Raw genomic sequence first — 22,744 nt, forward strand, 5'->3', positions numbered from 1 at the left:
ATTTTTCGGTAATGCTACAATTCTAGAAAATCGCTTGAATGGTAAGTTTGATGTTTCTTCTTGGATTCTTGACACCGGTGCTACTCATCATGTTACCGGTGAGAAATCTTGGTTGTTTGATGCCCATACTGTTGATTGTCCTGTTGGTTTGCCTAATGGTGAAAATGCGCTTGCTTCTTTGGAAAGTTCTGTTCAACTGTCAGATAAAATCACCTTACATCATGTCTTTTATGTGCCTTATTTTCGTTGCAACTTACTCTCCGTCCCCCAACTTACTGATAATTTACATACTATTGTCTCTTTTAATTCTTATATGTGTGCTATTCAGGACCCACTGAAGGAACTGATTGGAACGGGAGTTAGGAGGGACGACTCTACTATTTTAGCAAACCGGACGTGGTGCAACATGTGTCTACTGTCGTGGCAACGTCAGCATTGGAATTGTGGCATCCTTCCGAGAGAGTAGTTAAGTTGCTTCCTCATGGTAGTAGTGATAAGAGTAGTTTAGCAAAGGATTGTGAAGTGTGTTTACGTGCTAAGCATCCTAGAGACAAGTTTCCTTTAAGTGATAATAAAGCATCTAGAATATTTGAGAAAATACATTGTGATTTGTGGGGCCCATATCGACATGTTTCGTCGTGTGGAACTCGTTATTTTTTAACAATTGTTGATGATTTTTCCCGAGCTGTTTGGATTTACTTGTTGGTTGATAAAACAGAAGTGTTTCAGATGTTTATGGCTTTTGTTGCTATGGTTGATCGACAATTTAACCAAACAATTAAAGTTGTACAAAGTGATAATGGTACCGAATTTAATTATTTGATCGATTATTTTACCGCCACTGGTATTTTGTTTCAAACCTCTTGTGTGGGTACTCCGCAACAGAATGGGAGAGTAGAGAGAAAGCATAAACATGTGTTGAATGTTGCGAGGGCTCTAAGATTTCAGGACAATTTGCCCATTTTTTTCTGGGGTGAATGTGTTCTTGTTGCATCTCATCTCATAAATCGTACCCCCACACCCAAATTGCAAAATAAAACATCTTTCGAAATTTTATTCAATAAACCTCCTTCTTTTGATGTTATTCGTACTTTTGGGTGTTTGTGCTTTGCTCATAATCAAAAACCTCAGGGTGACAAATTTGCTAGTCGGAGCAGAAAGTGTTTGTTTGTGAGATATCCGTTTGGTAAGAAGGGGTGGTGGTTTTTCGATCTTGATACGAAGGAATTTTTTGTCTCTCGTGATGTAAAATTTGTGGAGGATGTGTTTCCTTTTGCCTTTCCGGAAGATGTTACTATTTCGTCTAATTTTTTTGATGAGGGTGCTGAAATTGATCGTGATTTTATGGTGTACGGGGATGAATTAAAGGGCGAAGTTGATAGTTCGGAGGCTGCCGGGCAGCAGCCGCAAGCCACAGCCCAACCAGCGCCTGCTGGCAGCCAACGACCACTGCCCAGCCCGCTGGGAACCCAGTGCCCGCTGGCAGCGAGGGGGGGCAGCAACACCATACTCCAGCCACGAATGTGGAAGGTGGCTCGGGGCGTGGTTTTCGGGAGAAATTTCCCTCTGTTTTGCTTCGTGATCATGTGACACACTCAGTTTTTGCTAATAGTCCGTCTCCTACAACTCCGGTTAACAATCAATCCTCAGGTACTCCCTATCCTTTGGCACACTATATTAATTGTGACAATTTTTCTGTAAATCATAGTAAGTTTCTTGCAGCTATTGTTTCGGGTAAGCATCTTAAGACCTTCAAAGAAGCCATGAAACACGAAGGTTGGAGACATTCAATGAAAGAAGAGATACGTGCATTGGAAGACAATGGTACATGGACTTTGGAACATCTTCCTCCGGGTAAGAAAGCACTTGGTAATCAATGGGTGTACAAGACCAAGTTTTTGTCAAATGGAGATGTGGAACGGCTCAAATCGCGCTTGGTTGTGTTGGGAAATCATCAACAAGTGGGGATTGACTACAATGAAACTTTTGCTCCGGTCGCCAAGATGACTACTGTTCGAGCCTTCCTAGCCATTGCAACATCCAAAAATTGGGAACTTCACCAAATGGATGTTCATAATGCCTTTTTACATGGTGACCTTGATGAGGAGGTGTATATGAAGCTCCCTCCCGGGTTTGAAAGTCCAGATTCTACGTTAGTGTGTCGTTTGCGCAAATCGTTGTATGGGTTGAAACAAGCCCCTAGATGTTGGTTTGCAAAATTGGTGACTGCTTTGAAAGGGTACGGTTTCCTTCAATCCTATTCTGATTATTCTCTTTTTACATTTACTAGAGGGAATATTCAGATTAATATCTTGGTTTATGTTGATGATCTTATTATTTATGGGAATGATTCCGCTGCACTTGCAACTTTCAAAGCCTATTTGAGTGATTGTTTCAAAATGAAAGACCTTGGGTCTCTCAAATATTTTTTGGGTATTGAAGTAGCTCGTAGTTCATCAGGGTTGTTTTTGTGTCAACGCAAGTATACTCTTGATATTGTCTCTGAAGCAGGGTTGTTAGGTGCAAAAGCCAAGTGAGTTCCCTATTGAGCAAAATCATAAACTTGGCCTTGCAAATGGAGATTTGTTGTCGGATCCGGAGGTCTACCGTAGATTAGTTGGGCGTTTGATTTATTTGGGGGTCACTTGACCGGACTTGGCATATTCTGTTCATATTTTGTCTCAATTCATGCAAGAACCCCGGATTGAACATTGGGAAGCGGCCTTACGAGTGGTCCGTTATTTGAAAGGCACCCGAGGACAGGGTATTTTGTTACGTGCCGACAGTGAGTTGACTTTGCAGGGATGGTGTGATTCTGATTGGGCGGCTTGTCCGCTTACTCGTCGTTCGTTGACAGGTTGGCTAGTATTTCTAGGTCAATCTCCCATCTCTTGGAAGACAAAGAAGCAACACACAGTTTCTAGATCTTCTGCAGAGGCTGAATATAGGTCCATGGCTGCGGTCACTTGTGAGTTGAAGTGGCTGAGAAGTCTGTTGTTGAGTTTAGGTATACAACATCCAAGGCGATCAAATTGTTTTGTGATAGTCAGTCCGCTTTGCACATTGCAAAAAATTCGGTTTTCCATGAACGAACAAAGCACATTGAGGTAGATTGTCACTTTGTTCGTGATGCAATTAATGAAGATTTGATTTCTCCGTCACACGTTTCAACATCTTCACAATTGGCAGACATTTTTACCAAAGCTCTCGGCAAAACTCAGTTTGACTTCTTGCTTTCCAAGTTGGGCATTTTTGATTCCCATGCTCCAACTTGAGGAGGGTATTGCGGTATAATATCTTTGTATTATTTGATATTATTTGGTAGCATATTTGTAGGGAGATAATTACCATATATTAGTTAGTTTCCTTGTTTCACTAGGATCTGGAGAGATCCTAGAGTTCAAGATTGTATCCCATATATATTCTCTCTTGGTGAATGAATGGCAGAGGTCAAGATCGTACAGTTTCTACAAGAAGAAAGAAAGTGGGGAAAAATTCACACACTTAAAATTCATAAATTAATCTTCAATTTTGACTCTACATTAACTATTAAATCCACCAAGATTCTATATTATTGGATGGCTGTTAGGTCATATAATACGCAATAATATATCTCGTGCAAAATTTACTTAGGATTAGGTGCTAATCATTTTAAAGAACCACCTTGCAGGATCCGATCCTTCAATCCCCATACTACAATGCATATTTGTTAATCATCAAAATCATAAAATCAAACAGATGAGAGTTTTGTAATCTCCATTTCAATGAAGCTCTGCGTAACGACTGTGCACATAAACTGTATAAAATTTCTCGACCACTCTTTTTCTCTATTTACATTTTTGTTCTTCACTTAAGCTATTTCAATTTCAATTACTTGTGCTGCCAGTGCTTCTTCCCCGATCAATCGTAAAATTTATCCTCCACAGAGACATAATGTCATAGAGGAATAATTGCAATATAGACAAAAACATCCACTTTGATTTAGTCTTTTACACCAATTAAATCAAGGTTTTTAAAATTAGCATATTCATGAATTTGGCTGTCGGTGATGCATGATATCAGACAACGTGGGGACTTCAACAATATATAAGGAATAATATAACAAATAGAAATGGTTGAGTCCTTTTGCTTTCTCTAATTATTGAAGTCTCTTGTTCACTGCACTATTTGCTGCTCTTCCTTTTTTGGCCAAAACCACACAAATGCTATATACTACTCCTCATTATCTTAATATGCGTTTGTATATTAAACTATCATAGTTTAAAATATTAATAAAATTATTTGAAAGTAAAATTGTGTTTGGATATGCGTTTAGTTTGAAACAATAAAAAAATTGTGAGTGAAAAAAAGTTACTCAAAAAGTTGATCAAAATCACTTTCTAAAACTTAAAATTTATCTTCAGTTTTTGTAGAAAATATTAATCCAGTGTATAAACTTGTTTTATCTATATATTGGGGAAGGATCATAGAACACACAGCAATAATAATCCAAAAAAAGCCAGTAAACTTCCAGTCATGTGTGCAAACATAAAACTTTTTCTTTTCTTTTATGTGTCGGCAAATTGATGGTGATATCAATCAAAGGACGTGCACGAAATTGTGAATGCTAGATATTTATGCAAATCCTCTATAGCCACCAACTTTTTTTTTACTGGCCCTTGTTGTACGTGAAAATGAACTTATAAAACAATATAGACAAACGAAAATAAAGTTATTGTGCCTTCCATCGAGTATCTTTGTGCTATTTACTATTCTCTCCTTACGAAACTGTAAAAAAGTTATACTACTCTCTGTGTCCCAATTTATGACACACTATTTATGATACACTTTTCTTTCAGTCTGTCTAAAAATAAATGATACATTTTTTTATTTGACAATAATTTAACTTTAAACTTTATCTTTCACGCTTAACGAGATAATCTATAAACAAACAAACATCTTTGGCTTATTTTAGCCAATAAGATTCAAAATATTCTTTTATTTCTTAGACTTCATGCCCAGTTAAACTATATTATATAAATTGAGACGGAGGGAGTAGTATTTTTGAACGAGAGAAAAGATCGATGTTTGGAAATTGGGTTGGAGACAAAAGAATTATAGACTGAACCATATTATTTTTCATTGCATGGTAAAAGTTGAGAGTGAAAAGCTAGACTCGAAATATATACTAATTGTTAAAAGTGATTGCCATTTTTTTTTTTTTTTCTTTTCACCCATTTGTTCACAATTTTTGCCACTTTAATCAAGGTCGTGTTACCACACTTTTGAAATCTCGTAAATTAGCCTTGGTTTTTTGCCCAAGCCCTTGTGTTAAACAAATAGCGGCTTGTAGAAAGACCGAAATAACCTTGTTAATTTGGTCAATGTCTTTGCTAACACGTTAATAAAATATCAGTTTAGTTAAGAAGCACGTCTGTTACTAATTAGTTGAGTCAATTTTAATAAATTTGTTTTAACTAATTAAATTGCTTAGTCATGACAAGCTATAAGCTAACTAAATTTTAGCATGCACCAAGATAACGAAAGTTTAACCTAGTGGAATTTTAATATGATCTGTTGATATTTGGTACAACAACTAACAAAAACGCCTTGAAAATTCATATAAGGTTTGCATGGTTGAATAACAGTGGGTATCTCCATGATTATTTAACATGGTTATAAATTATATTTGGTGACTTTCAATAACCATTACCATATTATAAAACATATTCCTGAAGAAAATAAATAAGAATACTGTTTTCAATGAACAAAAAAATGAATAGAGAAAAGAAAAGGCGTTCCATCCAATATAAATTTACAAACTTGCTTGAATTCCTCATATGATATGTTGGCCTATTACATGTGGTATTACCATAAATGGAAATTGTTAAGTTTTAAAGGGACTTTTCAATGCAAAATATTTTGTACTCTTATAAGTAGGTGTTGGTGATCTTGCAGTGAAATTACAATTACAATTGAAAAATAACAATGACGCAATAAAAAAAATTTATGGCTGAGGCGCGGATATCTCGCTCTCTTTAAGGAGATTCAAGCCCACTGCAGCAAATTTACCGGTCTAGCAGTAATCTTTCTGACTTGTCCCCTCCAGGATACAACAGCCCCGAACACGTCGTATAACTCAACGAACTCTGGACAAGATGTTGAGTCCAAAGCTCCACCAAAAGAACACCTTCCTTCAACTAATAAACTCTTTTATTTTTCACTTTCCTCACTTTTCCTCTCTACACCCACAAGTTAAGGATTGAACTTATTTTTTTCTTGAATGTATGAAATGGTGAATCATAATTCATCCTTTTATAATGGATGAAAATGTGAAAAACTTGTTCAACAAAAAATGTGAAAAACATTGTCATATTTTTTTAGTACAAAGCAATGTGAAACTAAGACCAAATATGTTCATATGGTGGCTACCATGGTCTTCACATTTATTTCCACAAAAAATGTGAAAGATATGGTCAACTTTTGTGGCTACCCAAATGAAAATAAAATTACATGGCAAGACACAAAACATGTGAGGAATTTGAACAAAAATGTGAAAGATATTTGCAATATTAAAATGCTCAAAAACCTAACAGTAGGAACTAAATACAGCAGTTGTTATCACAAGAAAGGCATATGCTGTATGGTATTGTGACATCCTCAAGGTATGGTAAATTGATACAAGTACACAACTAATAGTGCAATGTGGACCATTATTAAAACTTAATTCTAAAAAATTCATAGCCCGCAATTCTAATTTCCCTAGACTAGTGTGTTTTGGTAGGACGTAAAAATATATTTTGGAAAATAAATTATTTTATGGAAACATCTTTTCCTAAATATGTTGTCTAATGTTTTCTTGGAGAATGAAAAATATTTTTGAAAAAGATGTTAATTAAAATTTGATGATAAAATTAGCAATTTGGATAATGTTTTTTTTTTTAAAAAAAAAAACTTCAGCATTAATGATTGATACAACAACAACAACAACAACCCAGTGAAATCTCACAACGTGGGGTAGCATTAATGATTGATAATGTACTAATATTAATATGAAATGGGAAAGCGTAGAGTTCCTTTTTTTTTTTTTTCATTTTAAAAAAATGTTGTTTGGTTCAAAACCAAGACAATTGTTTTCGAGAAAAAGGTACTTTTCTTTTTTAAACCAAACACTTATTAGACATACCATGAGAATTAAAACTATGTTTCTTAATATCTCTATTTAAGCGGTGCCTTAGTATATTGATATATTCTGAACTCACAATATATCCTTTTTTTTTTTTCCCACATACTTTGAATATTTTTGTCAAATGAAACTTATGCTTGTGGGTTTGTTTAAACTTTGAAGCTGGAAATGCAGGGATTTTATCATTAAAAATATACAAAGGTTGAACATATTTGCGTAGTATGGCAAGGATATTAAATGCCAGTTAAGACCCCAATTTAGGCCGTGACAAAATTTGATTATTTATTTCTTTAGTTAGTGTGTAATTAACTAATTAAGTGTTCATAATATTGGATAGCTATATATTTCCCACGAGTCATATAAACTCTACTTGGTTAATTCACCTGTATATAGCAAAGAAAACCTTTCCACTTGATAAAATTGTTGTGTTTACGAGGTTTCCCCATAAATATTTTCATCCTTTAAAAATCCTTATAGTACATTAACAAGTTTTAGCTTTACGTAAATTGCACTTTATACGGTGGAATATAAATTAATCAAAACCTTGGATCAACCCTCATTTGAAGACCACGTGACTCAACCATTTCCTCACTTACCTTTTTACTATGAATGTAGTACTAATGTATGTAATTACATTTTATTAAACTACACAAATATGTACTTGTATGTATATAAAATTTTACTAAAACCATCATGTTTCTCTCTCATTTGACTCTTTTAACCCCACCACCCTATATACAACTGTAAAAGACAGCCATAAAAAGATCAAAAAAGAAAAAGAAAAACTATCATTAACCATCTTCACCATTGTTAGTAATACTATCACTCTCTTACTTACGACCAACTAATGGCTAATTAAGCCTAAAAATACCAGTTTACTACTTACATTTACCAATATACCCTCCACCCCACCACCAAGAACCACCGTGACCCCCCACCCCCTCCCTGGTGGGGCTACTTCCACCACCAACAAATTGGACCCCACAGTCCTACAGCACATTTCTTTAATCATCAAAGAACAGATCTATTGTCCCTTGTGCATTACGCTTTGTACTTCCCACTTGATTCACAGCTCAGCAAATATATAAAATTACCAAGAATAGAGAGTGAACCCCAATTATTATAAGATTTTTCTATACTGGGGTTTCTCTCAAGCTACAAGAAAAGAATCCCAAAAACCCAAAGTAGTCTTTTTCATAACACCACCATTTCTTTTTCTTTTTTTTAAAAAAAATCTTTTCCATTTTCCAGCCATATAATATAATATAATAATATATTCCCGCCCCCACAACCCCACACAAAATTTTATACACCTAATATCATTACTATGACAATAGTGATGGTGTGTTGTATGTCTGTATACGTTTACACATCATTTTCATTCATTATTATTTCTACTAATTGAGGGTTGTTGTTACTTGTAATGGGGTGTTTAAAAGCAGTGTCCTAAAGAAGAAGAGGAGAGTAAAGGGTAATGGAGGAGTGGTCTCTAATGTGCTAAAAGTTAAAGAGGGTATTTTTCTCCTCCATTCTTGATAGTTTGAGTAAATGGATACAAATGGTAGGCTTATTGCTGGTTCGCACAATAGAAATGAGTTTGTTCTCATCAATGCTGATGAGGTTGGAAGAGTAAGTAGCCTTCAAAATCTTATCTTTTCTGCCGTGTGGCCTTCAAAATCTTAACTTTACTGCTAAATGGCCTTCAAAATCTTATCTTTTTTGCTATGTGGCCTTCAAAATCTTATCTTTTTTGTTTCATTTTTTCTCATATCTGCTCCATTGTGAGTAATTTCAAGCAGATTTGAGGCTTTGGTGCTGTAAAACTGGATTTCTGAGTTGCCATTTTTTGTCGGTGGGGTGTTATTGACTACTTTTTTTGCTCTTTCTGAAGTTACCATTTTGCTCATTCCCAGTTTCTGTGCTAAAAAGCTGCTATTTTTGAGGATAAAGTTTCAAACTTTTACTTCAGTTTAGCTGGATTCACAGATTTTTGGGGCGGGTGTTGTCTTCTAGTTCTTTACTATAGCTATCTACTGGAGTAAATCCACTTTGAAGATCCCTAATTCCTTGCTTTTGTTTGTGCAATATCTTGATTTAACTTGCCAAAATTGGATCTTCATGCCCACCACTTTTAAGCTCCATTGATTTATTGCAATCTTCTTTGGCAAGTCTGTTTACATGTCCAACTGTGTTTCTTTCAATAACTTTTCCAATTACTGTTGTGGATTCCAATTCTTGATCTATGGAGGCTTTAATCTTTTCCAAAATTGGCTTTTTAAGCTCCATTGATTTCTTGCATTCTTTTTTGGCATGTCTGTTACATGTCCAAGTGTGTTTCTTTCTATAGCTTTTCCAATTAGTGTTGTGGATTCCAATTCTTGATCTAAGGAGGCTTTAATCTTTTCCAAATTGGCTTTTTTAAGCTCCATTGATTTATTGCATTCTTATTTGGCAAGTCTGTTACATGTCCAAGTGTGTTTCTTTCTATAACTTTTCCAATTAGTGTTGTGGATTCCAATTCTTGGTCTAAGTATGTTTCTAATCTCGTTTAATTGTTTATTGATGACAGGTAACTTCTGTGAAAGAATTAAGTGGACAGATTTGCCAGATTTGTGGAGATGAGATTGAAGTAACAGTAGATGGGGAGCCATTTGTTGCTTGCAATGAATGTGCATTTCCTGTTTGCAGACCTTGCTATGAGTATGAAAGAAGAGAAGGGAATCAAGCTTGCCCTCAATGTAAAACTAGGTACAAGAGGATTAAAGGGAGTCCTAGAGTTGATGGAGATGATGAAGAAGATGAATTTGATGACTTAGACCACGAATTCGATTACGATGGTAACCCAAGACATATTTCTGAGGCTGCACTATCTGCTCGCCGTGCCAATTATAATGCATCTGGTCTTACTACCCCAGCAGAAGTAGATCCTAAGGCCCTTAACTCAGAGATCCCTCTACTTACTTTTGGTCAAGAGGTAATTAATGTCTCAAGATTGTAGTACTATGTTTTTTGTTCTCAATCTGTTGAATTTTAGCTAAAAAGTTGTATATTGTTGTATAGGATGATACAATTTCAGCTGATCAACATGCTCTTATTATTCCACCGTTTATGGGTCGTGGGAAGAAAGTTCATCCTGTGCCTTACTCTGATTCATCAATGTCTTGTAAGTTAATCTACTTTAAGCAAATTTTAATTCATTGACCTATTTTCCAATGTTAGAGGGGTTAATGAGTTTGATATGCTTGGTCTTTGCAGTGCCTCCTCGCCCGATGGATCCTAAGAAAGATTTGGCTGTTTATGGATATGGTACTGTTGCATGGAAGCAAAGAATGGAGGAGTGGAAGAAGAAGCAGAATGAGAAATTACAGGTGGTTAAGCATGGAGGAGGCAAAGGTTGTGGTAACGATGGCGATGACCTGGATGATCCCGATCTCCCCAAGTAGGTCTATGCATTCATTTTTTTTCCTCATGAGTGATCTGTGATATGATTTGCACTTTACGTATTTTATTTGTGAGATGGTGACTTGAAGTTGTTGCAAGCTGTATCTATTATTGATCGTGAACTATGTGCTGAAGGAAATAACTCAAGTACTATGGTTTTCTTACTTTAGTATGAGGCCTGAAAAGTTGGTCATGTCACATGTATTTTGAGTTTTTTTTGAGGTCCTTTCGGTTGAGAATGCCTTCAGAAGTTGACAATACCAGACGGCAGCTTAATCTAGTGCTGGTTACTGTACCTTTCAAAAACTAATATCAGTTATTAGTCTGTTTCAATAAGCATGTGAAAGGGAAATCTTCATAATGGAAATGGTATCAGCACTGAGCCGATAGTCAAAAGGGATACATTTTAAAATTTAACCGCATTGACGTAGTTTTTGGGGCCTGGGATAGATTTGTTTGTGACTTGGATGTACTTGCTTTTTCATCAAACTCGAGTATCTGCACTGTTAATTGGCTTCACAATTATTCTCCTTCCGAAAGAATCTTAACAATAAAGAATCTCTTTAATGAGATAAATTACCATTTTTTCTTTACAAAGAATAAAGCAAATGTAAGTTCTGCTTGCATAAAAAGAAACGAAAACATAGGGGAGAAATGTTGCAGATTAGTCACTTGAACTGAGACATATTTTTGCAGCACAGTTCATCTCTTTGCACTAATTTTGGTTTAGGAGTTTTTTGTTCAACTCTATTCGCTAGTCAGATTACCCAAATTAATAAAGAAGAAACTGAAAACAATTATATTAGGGGTTGTTTGGTTGGAAACAAGTTATCCCAGGATAACTTATCCTGGGATTAGTTATTCCACCCTTCCACAGGGATAAAATAACACTAAAATTCCGGGATAACTAATCCCGGGAGTAGTTATACCGCGCTTTTATCCCAACCAAACATGGGATAAAATCATCTCAAATATAATCCAGGGACTATTTATCCTTATCCCTCGTACCAAACGAGCCCTTAGTATAATACTGATTCTACAACCTACTCCACATGCAAAGCTGACTATTCATTTTTCTGGTGGAGCATGTAGAATTCACATTTGATGGAAGTATAAATTCACTACATGCTCCATTTCAGAAAAATATAAATTCACTACATGTTAGAGCAATTTGGAATGGGCAAATGTCATGCTTTATGTGTTCGATTTCTGCTTTTCTCTTTTGTTAGTGTTGGTATAACATTTTGCATGTCGGTTTGACCTTTCTAAACCACAATCACTGCTTTATGTTAACATTCTCTGGATCAGTAAGATTTATCGTTTCTAGTATATCTGTGTTTGCAGGATGGATGAAGGCAGACAACCACTTTCGAGAAAGCTGCCTATTTCCTCTAGCAGGCTAAGCCCGTACAGATTAACCATTTTAGTTCGTCTTGCTGTTCTTGGGCTCTTTTTCCACTATAGAATAACGCATCCTGTCCATGATGCAATTGTATTATGGCTGCTTTCTATTATTTGTGAAATATGGTTTGCTGTATCGTGGATATTTGATCAGTTTCCTAAATGGTGTCCAATTCGTCGAGAGACATACTTGGATAGGCTATCTCTGAGGTATGCATAAATAGTGCATTTGTATATAATAATGTGTATGTGTACATGCCTCTCTAACCCTTTAGTTAAATGTTTTTCTCAGGTATGAGAAAGAAGGGAAGCCTTCTGGGTTAGCCCATATAGATGTATTTGTTAGTACAGTGGATCCCATGAAAGAACCTCCGCTTATTACTGCAAATACTGTTCTCTCCATTCTCGCTGTGGATTATCCAGTGGACAAGGTTTCGTGCTACGTCTCTGATGATGGTGCGGCCATGCTTACTTTTGAGGCTCTCTCTGAAACATCTGAGTTTGCGAGGAAATGGGTCCCGTTCTGCAAAAAGTTCAGCATAGAGCCTCGGGCCCCGGAGTGGTATTTTTGTCAGAAGGTTGATTATCTGAAAAATAAAGTAGATGCATCATTTGTGAGGGAACGTCGTGCTATGAAGGTATGAAATTTATGTTCTTTATCGACATGATTGAATGACTATAAAGACCTGTTGCTAAGACAATTCTTTTTGTGCAGAGAGACTATGAAGAATTCAAGGTTCGGATAAATGGGCTGGTTGCCACGGCACAAAAGGTTCCCGAAGACGGCTGGACCATGCAAGATGGAACGCCTTGGCCAGGAAATCTTGTCAGGGATCATCCTGGAATGATTCAGGTATAAATCTGATCTCTTTTATAGCTTAACTTCAATGGTGATATTTTAAGATTTTACTATTGTGAACTAACCAATTTTTCAATTGAAAAGGTCTTCCTGGGTAATGATGGTGTGCGTGATATTGAAGGGAATGTACTTCCTCGCCTTATTTATGTTTCTCGAGAGAAGCGTCCAGGATTTGACCACCACAAGAAGGCTGGTGCCATGAATGCTTTGGTTAGTGTCTTCCATTTCTCCTTCCTCCTCTCCCCACCTTTTTTAGAAAAAAAATAGCATTGGATAGGCTTTTGACCCTTTTTTAAAATGTGATTGTAGATGCGGGTATCAGCAGTCATATCAAATGCTCCTTACATGCTCAATGTGGATTGTGATCACTATATAAATAACAGTAAGGCACTGAGAGAAGCTATGTGCTTTATGATGGACCCCACTTCAGGAAAGAAAATATGCTACGTACAATTTCCTCAAAGATTTGATGGTATTGATAGGCATGACAGATACTCCAACCGCAATGTGGTCTTCTTTGATGTACGTAAGATGCCGAATGGTTCACCAATGTACTGTTAACTGTTTATGTTTGTGCATACGGATATGATATGCACCATTAACAGAAAGCTATTTTTTTTTTCCATTTGCGTTAACAGATCAATATGAAAGGACTTGATGGGATCCAGGGTCCAATTTACGTGGGTACTGGATGTGTCTTCAGGAGGCAAGCCCTTTATGGTTATGATGCTCCAAAGAAGACAAAACCTCCAGGAAAAACATGCAACTGCTGGCCTAAATGGTGTTGCTGTTGTTTCAGTTCTCGAAAGAAGCATAAGAAAGGGAAAACAACCAAGGATAACAAAAAGAAGACAAAGAGCAAAGAGGCTTCACCCCAAATTCATGCCCTCGAAAATATCGAGGAAGGAATTGAAGGTAAGGAAGGGAAGCCACCCCTAAGCCCTAATGGCTAATTTGTAGACTTAACTCTTTAGATTAATAAATTTGGACCCCTTTTCAACCTGCTAAACATTCTAACGGGCCTACTTTCGAAGTTCCTCTGTCCTAATTCTCTTATGTTTTATTTTCTTCATCCCTCTTTTTCTGATTATATCAGTTTTACAATCTCTAGAGCATGTCTTTCCCTTACTCTTGGTGAAACTTTAGATTCTTTTATGTATTTATGTTGTTAACTTGCTTTTTCCTGCAGGAATTGATAGTGAAAAAGCATCCCTCATGCCTCAGATAAAACTTGAGAAGAAATTTGGTCAGTCACCAGTATTCGTTGCTTCAACACTTCTAGAAGATGGTGGCATTCCTCCAGGAGCAACATCAGCATCTCTCCTTAAAGAAGCAATACATGTTATTAGTTGTGGTTATGAAGACAAAACAGAATGGGGTAAAGAGGTAATAAACATCTATAACCTATCTATTTGAATTTTCTGGAACACACACTGCTTTTGGTCTAACTTTTGTCATGTGCACCAGGTTGGATGGATTTATGGATCTGTTACTGAGGATATCCTTACTGGGTTTAAGATGCACTGTCATGGTTGGAGATCTGTCTACTGCATGCCCACTAGGCCTGCATTTAAGGGATCTGCTCCCATCAATCTTTCAGATCGTCTTCACCAGGTTCTGCGTTGGGCTTTGGGATCTGTTGAAATCCTCTTGAGTAGACATTGTCCAATTTGGTACGGATATGGGTGTGGTCTGAAGCCTCTCGAGCGGTTTTCCTACATAAACTCAGTCGTCTACCCTTTGACTTCTGTTCCTTTGATCATATATTGTGCATTGCCCGCTGTCTGTTTGCTTACCGGGAAATTTATTGTTCCAGAGGTAAGTCTGCCCCTTCCGCATTTTCTGCTTCGAGGTCTCTTTTTCATTTTAATCAACTGGACATATTACATGGACTCTGTCTCTTCACATGATATTATGCTGATTTTTTTTTTCCGTGTTGCAGATTAGCAACTATGCTAGCATACTTTTCATGGCACTTTTCATAATGATTGCTGTGACGAGTGTTCTTGAGATGCAATGGGGAGGTGTTACTATTGATGACTGGTGGAGAAACGAGCAGTTCTGGGTCATTGGTGGTGCCTCATCTCACCTATTTGCTCTTTTCCAAGGTCTTCTTAAAGTTTTGGCTGGTGTCAACACTAGCTTCACTGTTACTTCCAAAGCAGCAGATGATGGGGAGTTCTCTGACCTTTATCTATTCAAATGGACATCTTTGTTGATTCCTCCAATGACTTTGTTAATTCTTAACATCATTGGAGTCGTAGTCGGTGTTTCAGATGCAATCAACAATGGTTATGATTCTTGGGGTCCTCTATTTGGTAGGCTTTTCTTCGCCTTATGGGTCATTGTTCATCTGTATCCCTTCCTCAAAGGTGTGATGGGTAGACAAAATAACGTTCCAACCATCATTGTTGTCTGGTCCATCCTTCTGGCATCTATCTGCTCCTTATTGTGGGTCCGACTCAACCCATTCACGGCGAGAGGTGGACTCGTCTTAGAGGTATGTGGGTTAGACTGCGAGTAAGCACAATTAAGTGTTTGTTACATGGCTTACATTGTAGAGAAGTTGTATGAAATTGAAATAGAGCTCAAACTCAAGGAGAAGGAACAAGAGTATCTTTTATCTCCTGACAATTTGGTCATCGACATAGATTTTTGAGTTGGGCAAGAAGAGAATGAGCTCTGATGATTGTGTATAAAGGGCAGAATAGCAGACACATTGATATTTGTTTTGCAAAGTTTTTTCTTGATTCTTTCGATACATTTGGGATTTGTGGCTTGGAGTGCGGTGGAGTTCCAATATTTGTAGTACGTACCAACCGAACATAAAATTTGTTCCCCCCTTCTTAATAAGGGACTTCACACGAAAAAATGTTTGTCAAAAATTTCATCAGTAATTATGAACTTATTCCACTGTTGTAATTTCAAGAAAGTGAAATTCCAAGACATTCCCTGTCTCAGTCTTTTATTTTGTTTTTTAATGCTGGTGTTCTTTGCAGCAAATTAGTTGTTGTGAGTTATATCGCCTCTCAGTGGGAGAAATATTGATTTTTTTCTTCAGTAACTAAGAAGTTATTCCATAGTTGCCATTTCAAGCGGTATTGAATTCTGGAAGACTGTTTTGTTGTATTATTGTAGATGCTATTATTAGCATATTAGTACATACTGCTTCAATGCTATTTATCGATGCTGAGGCTATAAATCTACAGAACTCTTTAATTGGGCACGATCAGCTTGTTGGACATTGTTTCCTCTTTTTTAAGCAAAGTTTTAAACCTAAAAAGCTCATTGTTCTAGGCTTATGCAGTTAAAATATAGTCGGTTTATTTTCAACTGTCAGCCTTTGTCAATTCCACATTTGCATTTTTCCTAAATTTCGTCAAGCCTATCTGCATATTTGTTCAAACCAGATTTTACAGTTTCAAGATTGCTATCTGATAGAAACTTGTTGTTCGTGGTGTTGAAATGAATTCGTTGAATTATGATCGTGTATAAAGATTTTCTCTCTACTTCAAATATATTACTCCCTCCATCCCAATTTAAGTGTCTTAATTTGACTAGGCGCAAAGTTTAAGGAATAAAAATTGACTTTTGAGTCTTGTGGTCCTAAATTAAAGATGTGTTTAATGTACTAAAATATCCTTTGAATCTTATGATTTTGAACTTGCCATGTAAAATATTTAAATTGTCAACTTACTAAATATAGAAAGAGGCACTCTTTTTGGGACAGATCAAAAGGGAAAGTAAGACACTTAAATTGGAACGGAGGGAGTATCAAAATAGTTGGCTTCCTCTAAATTTTTTGCAACAGAAGTCACATAATTGAAGAATTGATAGAACTATTAAAGTGAGAGTTTTAGCTCATTGGCATTTCAGGATACAATAACTACTTGGCTGGTAAAACAAGATACCTTTGCTTCACAGCATTTCATACTCATTTACAACAAGTTAATTTTTCTGCTGTGTATAATTTCCAGTTTCTATTTTACAATAGTTCAGTTCTATCTGGTGTAATTAATCCAAATTTTCATAATTTGAATTTTTAAACAACTCAGCTTATGAAGGTATTTGTTCCATTTTAAGCTGGGAAAACTGGAAATTATCTGTGAGATTCTACAATCAAAATGTCATAATTTGATGCTGTAAACAACTATGAAGTTGAAGTGCCAATATCTCCCTCAACACTTGGGAGTATTTTCTTTCGTGCCAGCTATCTGGGATAATTTGTTGGGAGTTCCATGTATCAAAATGGTTCTGGCATTCTTCTTTTTCACAGTGGAATTCAAGTGCTTGGCAACAGAAGTTTTAGCTACACCTGCTGGGGTTAATGGTACATTCATTTCAACCACTTTTTTTCTCAGACATCAATGTATCTTTCACCAGCAAAGCCTAAATGGCATAACAAATCCATGATAAGTATAGTCAAAGCTAAAAGTTCGAAATATAACAGACAAATCCGGTGGATCGGCCTTGTATACCTTCATCGATAAAGCTAATGTTTTCACAGAGATTTAGAAGAGGGTGATAACACTGCTTCTGTTGATTCATGCTCCTTGTTATAAAACGAATCCTCATCCTGTTGCTTAGATGCACTGCACTTCACCTGATCACTTTTTATTCTTGGTTGGAGTTTCTTCCAGCTCTCTACCATTTCTCAGTGTCATGCGGTTCAGTGTCACTAGGAAGTGCTCCATTCGGCCTGGTGTTATGGGCGCTAGCAAGTTGTCGCATCTGTCTTTCTAGATTACGGATGGCTATAGCATGATTTTGATTATCCACCATTATCTTTTTCAGCATCTCTTCAATACTACTCAAGAGCTTAGTTGCATGAGTAACCTGTGCTGACTGGTAATTCTGAGTTTGTTGATGATTCCGTTGCTGACCCTGTTGCCTAAACTGGTTCTGATTTCCCTGCTGTCCACCCCAAGAGAAATTTGGGTGGTTTCTCCAATTGAAAGTGTAAGTATTTTCGAACTGATTCTGATTCCCCTGGCACATGTTAGCATTGCCCCCGAAATGAATTGATTCTGGATTTGCTGCGCATATATCACTACTATGGCCTTCTCTGCAGAATTCACAAAATGATTGGACATGTTGCATTGGTTGTACCTGCGGCTGATTCTGAGTTATCGTCAGCTTGCAGATTCGATTTGCTATGGCAGTCATTTGTGCGGAAAGTGCTGATACAACATCAAGCTCAAGAACTCCGACAGGTTTCTGAATTATACCTCGGCCCACATCACCTTGCCAATCAGGGTTACCCTGTGTGAACTTGTTCAACAGGGCATATATTTCATCATAGTTCTTCTCCAGAATTCGCCCGCCAGCTGCTGTGTCCAGCAGAATTTTAGACTGAGAATGCAATCCCTCTATGAAAGAATGAGCTAAAACCTCATTTGACTTGTTATGGTGCTGGCAAACCCTTAGTAACGACTTGAATCTTTCCCAAGCTGCATAAAAAGTGACTCTCCTTCTTTCTGCCTGAATGACACAATTTCACTCCTGATTCTTTCAGTTTTCCCTGAAGGAAAGAATCTAGCCACGAATTTGCGAGCCAAATCATCCCAAGTGGTGATTGAATTAGGTGGCTTTGCTCTCAACCATCTTTTAGCCTGTCCAAATAAGGAGAAAGGGAACAATGTGAGTCTGACATAATCAGACGTGACCCCATTATTAGTGATATAAGTATCACTGATCTCTAGGAAGTTCTGACTATGTTGGTAAGGATCCTCATGCGACAACCCCAAGAACTGTGCGTAAGCATGAAGTAGCTTGATCATGCTCCGTTTCAGCTCGAAGCCCTCATTGATGGCAGGCTTGACAATAGCGGAAGTAACGTTGGCAACACTTGGCATTCTCAGGAATTCCAGTATAGATAGTTGCTTGTTGTTCTCGGCCATCTCCACAGGCAATTGTATGAGTGCTTGTTGATTTTGAACTTGTCTGTGTTCTCTCAACCGCCTGTGAAGTGTTAGTAGTTCAGGTTCCAAGTCAAAATCCTCAAGTTTATTATGGCTTCTAAGTTCTAACCCTTCGCATCAGACGATAGTACCTGAGTTCACAACCACGAAGAACAAAAAATTAATACATGACTAAATAAGTAGTAGTAATATCTTAATATAATAAAACGGTTAATTTCTAAGTCCCCAACAACAGCGCCAAAAAGCTAATTGCCCTGAATCGCACACGCAAGTATATGCAATTAATCAAGTAATTAAGAGTGAGTAAAGTATCAATCCCGCGAGGACTTATGATTAACTCTTCACCAAATTAAACCACTTACAATGTATCTAGCCAAGAAACATGTTTTCAGATTTTAATAATTAATTGTAATAAATAAACTATGAATGAAAAGTCTAATGAATTCAACCAAACACACATAACACGCAAGGTTGGATTCAAATGGAAAATATTAGTGTAGGGTTATGGTCTTATCTAGCAATGCTATCGAACTCTTCAACTCTTCTGACTAATTAATTATCCGGGTTATTAATCTGCAAGAATAATAATACTCATAGAAATTTGGTAATTTCTACTCGCCTATTCAGTTTATTCTAAACCCTTATGGTGATTAGGCATAAAAAGAACATATTCTTATTCGCGAATGGATCCCTTTTAATGCCTAGGTTCACGAACATATACTAATCAATCATATTGCGATCAAAAGTTCTCTTTTTCAAGTTCAACTCAAGATTCATATTTAGTATTTCACTGTTAGCTAGGCATATGTAACGCTCATAATACAATTAAATAACCCCCTAATCAATTATATTGCAATCAAAAGTTCTCTTTTTCAAGTTCAACTCAAGATTCATATTTAGTATTTCACTGTTAGCTAGGCATATGTAACGCTCATAATACAATTAAATAACCCTCTAGTGAATTAATCGTCAAAATAAAAACAATATAGTTTAGCTACACATATTCAAGACAGAAATCTCAATAAATCCCAAAATATCATAAGAATGAAGAAAAGAATGGAAAAATAAGACGTCTATGATTGCTTCTGGCTGCTGTGTGTGTTCTTCCTTGTAGCCGCGATAATCCTCTAAAAACTAAGCTTCAGGTTTTTATATGGAATTAGATGGCCCAACATTGTAATGTTAAATTGTATTTATAGGCGTTCAATTAATTTTATTTAAAACAATATATATTAATAACAATATTTTCAGTTAAGCAATAATGGGATCACACTTTACAACAAATATTAGAGTAAATAATAACTTATAACTTGTTTAAGTTGTGGCAATTAATATTAAAAGATTATATGCTCTAATACTCATTCTAACATTATGCCTTTTTTTTTTTGGTTAAAATTAAAATTCTAACATTATGTCAAACTCATATATCGAATCAAATAACTAATATCAGTGATATTCTTTTCGCCCTTTATTTGAAATTCAACAAGAAAATAGATTAAAACTGTAAGTGTCATGTATTAATTTTTTATAGAGTTTTAATTTTTTTTTATAGAGTTAGACGAAGCAAAAATATATCAATTTATCTATAAACGTATCTCGAATACACACAAATTCATCTTGCTAGTGTTTAATCAGTAAGAATAACCACGTACTTGATGAAATTTTACACTGTCAGATTTACTTATTTATTATAGCATGTATTTTTTCCATTTTTAAAATTATAACTCTCACTTTTTATGGACACTTACCTATAAATATCTTTATACGACCTGGTGTATATTACTTAAATTAAGTCATCACATCAATTAAGTGTCAAACTTGTAATATCTTAATGTACAGTATGAACGAAACTCATCATTTAAATTACGGCAAAGGTCCATATATGCCCGCGGACTGTGCGAAATTGCACGCATTTGCCCGTCGTTTAAAGGTCAGTCCACTCATGCCTCTAACGTTACGTTTTGCGTCACCCATGCCCTTGAGTTAACGGAAACCTGACAAAAATATTGGAGGGCAACTTTATGCAGTTCCGCATAGTATAGGGGCATATTTGATCCACTGAAATTCCTAAATATTATGGCACAAAATATCACTGCATTCCAAAACATAAAAAACATTTGCAATTACAATTCATGCATCCACCATTACATTACATCTAAATTATACAACTAAAAGATCAAATGCAATTACAGCCATCTTTTAAAGATTATTTTCACAAACAAGAGCACCATTTTTACCTTTTCAAAAAAAAAAAAATTACTAATGATAATATCTTCTTCTTTTTTCAATTAGTTGATGACCTGGATAGTTCTTTCTAGATATTTTTCGTCTTCCCAGTCTCAATATCTACACGATAATGCATGCAACAACTTCTTATTGTACCAATAGTTTTTAGATTTTTTTTTGTAGTGCACTTTATGCTAGCCAACGATTTTTTGGTACTGCATTTTGAAACTCCACACTTATCGTGCAACCCACACTTTGCTCTCTTATTCTTTCACTTGTTTATAAAAAGTCGGAAGCTTCGAGTTCTTCAAATAGTTGTGGAAGGGTTCGTCACTCCATCTCACATCATGTACTCCAAATAATTCTACTAAATTTATGTTATGCGTGGAATTCGCGAAAGGGCCAGACCACATTAAATTTTATGTAAGACCATATAAATCCCTAAAATGTAATATTCACTCTATTATTGCTATCAAAATTTCAGCACTGCAGGAGACGTTTTTTCAGGTGTCATAAGTCTAATGTAAGTTATCTCTTTTTCCTTGTGATTTTTTGTGGAAGATCTGTAATGAATTTTTTTTATGTTTATGTTTTGTGCAGCAGTTGTTGCATGCATTATCGTATAAATATTGGGACTGGGAAGACGAAAAATATCTAGAAAGAACTATTCAGGTCATCAACTAATTGAAAAAAGAAGAAGATATTATCATTAGTAAAACAAATCTTTTGAAAAGGTAAAATGGTGCTCTTGTTTGTGAAAATAATCTTTAAGAGATGGCTGTAATTGCATTTGATCTTTTAGTTGTATAGTTTAGATGTAATGTAATGGTGGATGCATGAATTGTAATTGCAGATGTTTTTTATGTTTTAGAATGCAGTGATATTTTGTGTCATATTATTGCTTTTATGCCATAATATTTAGGAATTTCAGTGGATCAAATATGACCCTATACTATGTGGAACTGCACAAATTTGCCCTGCAATATTTTTGTCAGGTTTCGTTAACTCAAGGGCATAGATGATGCAAAACGTAGCGTTAGGGACATGGGCGGACTGACCTTTAAACGACGGGCAAATGGGTGCAATTTCGCATAGTCCGCGGGCATATATGGACCTTTTCCGTTTAAATTAATTTTGAGGTTTAACAAAGTAAATTAACTTTAGACATATGAAAGTTTATAATTTGTAATTGCTTTCAAATAGTGTAAATAGAAGAACTTTATACCAAAATTTATACAGTTACATACATATTTCATATCGATTTTATATAGTTTTTATATGCGAAATTCTTATCCTTGAGCGAAATTCGAAGTGTGATTTCGTGTATATTTTGAAGAAAAAAACTACTGCTATATTGGTAAACGGAAATCTCCTGCTATGTTTGGTAAACATGAGTCTTTATTTTGTATATATAGGTTTTTTTTCTCTTTGCATTTTTCATAGTACATAGAAGTCAATCATTTTTTGGCCTTCATATTTGTGGTCTTTAAATTTTGGTCCTTATATTTGTGGTCTTTAAGTTTTACCCTTCACTTAATAAAGTGGGCGAATACCTGAGGTTCTGGATTCGAATCCCCGCTCAGGCATAAAATAAAAAATAATTTCTCAAGGCAAGGCTGGGGGGCGTGTATGCCGGATCCAGCATATAAGCCTTAAGGAAAAACTAAAGTTATGCCGGATCAGACAGAACTTTTCCTTAAGGCATAGTTGCCTTATGGGACTGACTTTTAG

At 36.0% G+C, this 22,744-nt stretch overlaps 2 protein-coding genes across 2 annotated transcripts; one reads left to right on the forward strand and one right to left on the reverse strand.

Annotated features, from left to right (window-relative positions):
* Window positions 1-8,570: 8,570 nt before the first annotated feature.
* Window positions 8,571-15,826, forward strand: LOC132627344 (cellulose synthase A catalytic subunit 2 [UDP-forming]-like). The gene is made up of 13 exons (XM_060342636.1): window positions 8,571-8,794; window positions 9,735-10,139; window positions 10,226-10,328; window positions 10,421-10,604; window positions 11,951-12,217; window positions 12,300-12,645; window positions 12,723-12,860; window positions 12,951-13,076; window positions 13,176-13,388; window positions 13,505-13,781; window positions 14,056-14,252; window positions 14,334-14,684; window positions 14,809-15,826. Exons 1-13 carry the CDS (start codon window positions 8,714-8,716, stop codon window positions 15,388-15,390), a joined length of 3,270 nt encoding a protein of 1,089 aa, XP_060198619.1. The 5' UTR covers window positions 8,571-8,713; the 3' UTR covers window positions 15,391-15,826.
* A 1,684-nt stretch (window positions 15,827-17,510) lies between these two features.
* LOC132628939 (uncharacterized) lies at window positions 17,511-18,766 on the reverse strand. Its single transcript, XM_060344689.1, has 2 exons — window positions 18,298-18,766; window positions 17,511-18,196 (listed from the first exon to the last, which is right to left on the reverse strand). The coding sequence occupies exons 1-2, from the start codon at window positions 18,764-18,766 to the stop codon at window positions 17,511-17,513; spliced, it is 1,155 nt and encodes a 384-aa protein (XP_060200672.1).
* Window positions 18,767-22,744: the final 3,978 nt, after the last annotated feature.

This window comes from Lycium barbarum, chromosome 2 (assembly GCF_019175385.1).
Source record: "Lycium barbarum isolate Lr01 chromosome 2, ASM1917538v2, whole genome shotgun sequence".
Classification (NCBI taxonomy): Eukaryota; Viridiplantae; Streptophyta; class Magnoliopsida; order Solanales; family Solanaceae; genus Lycium; species Lycium barbarum.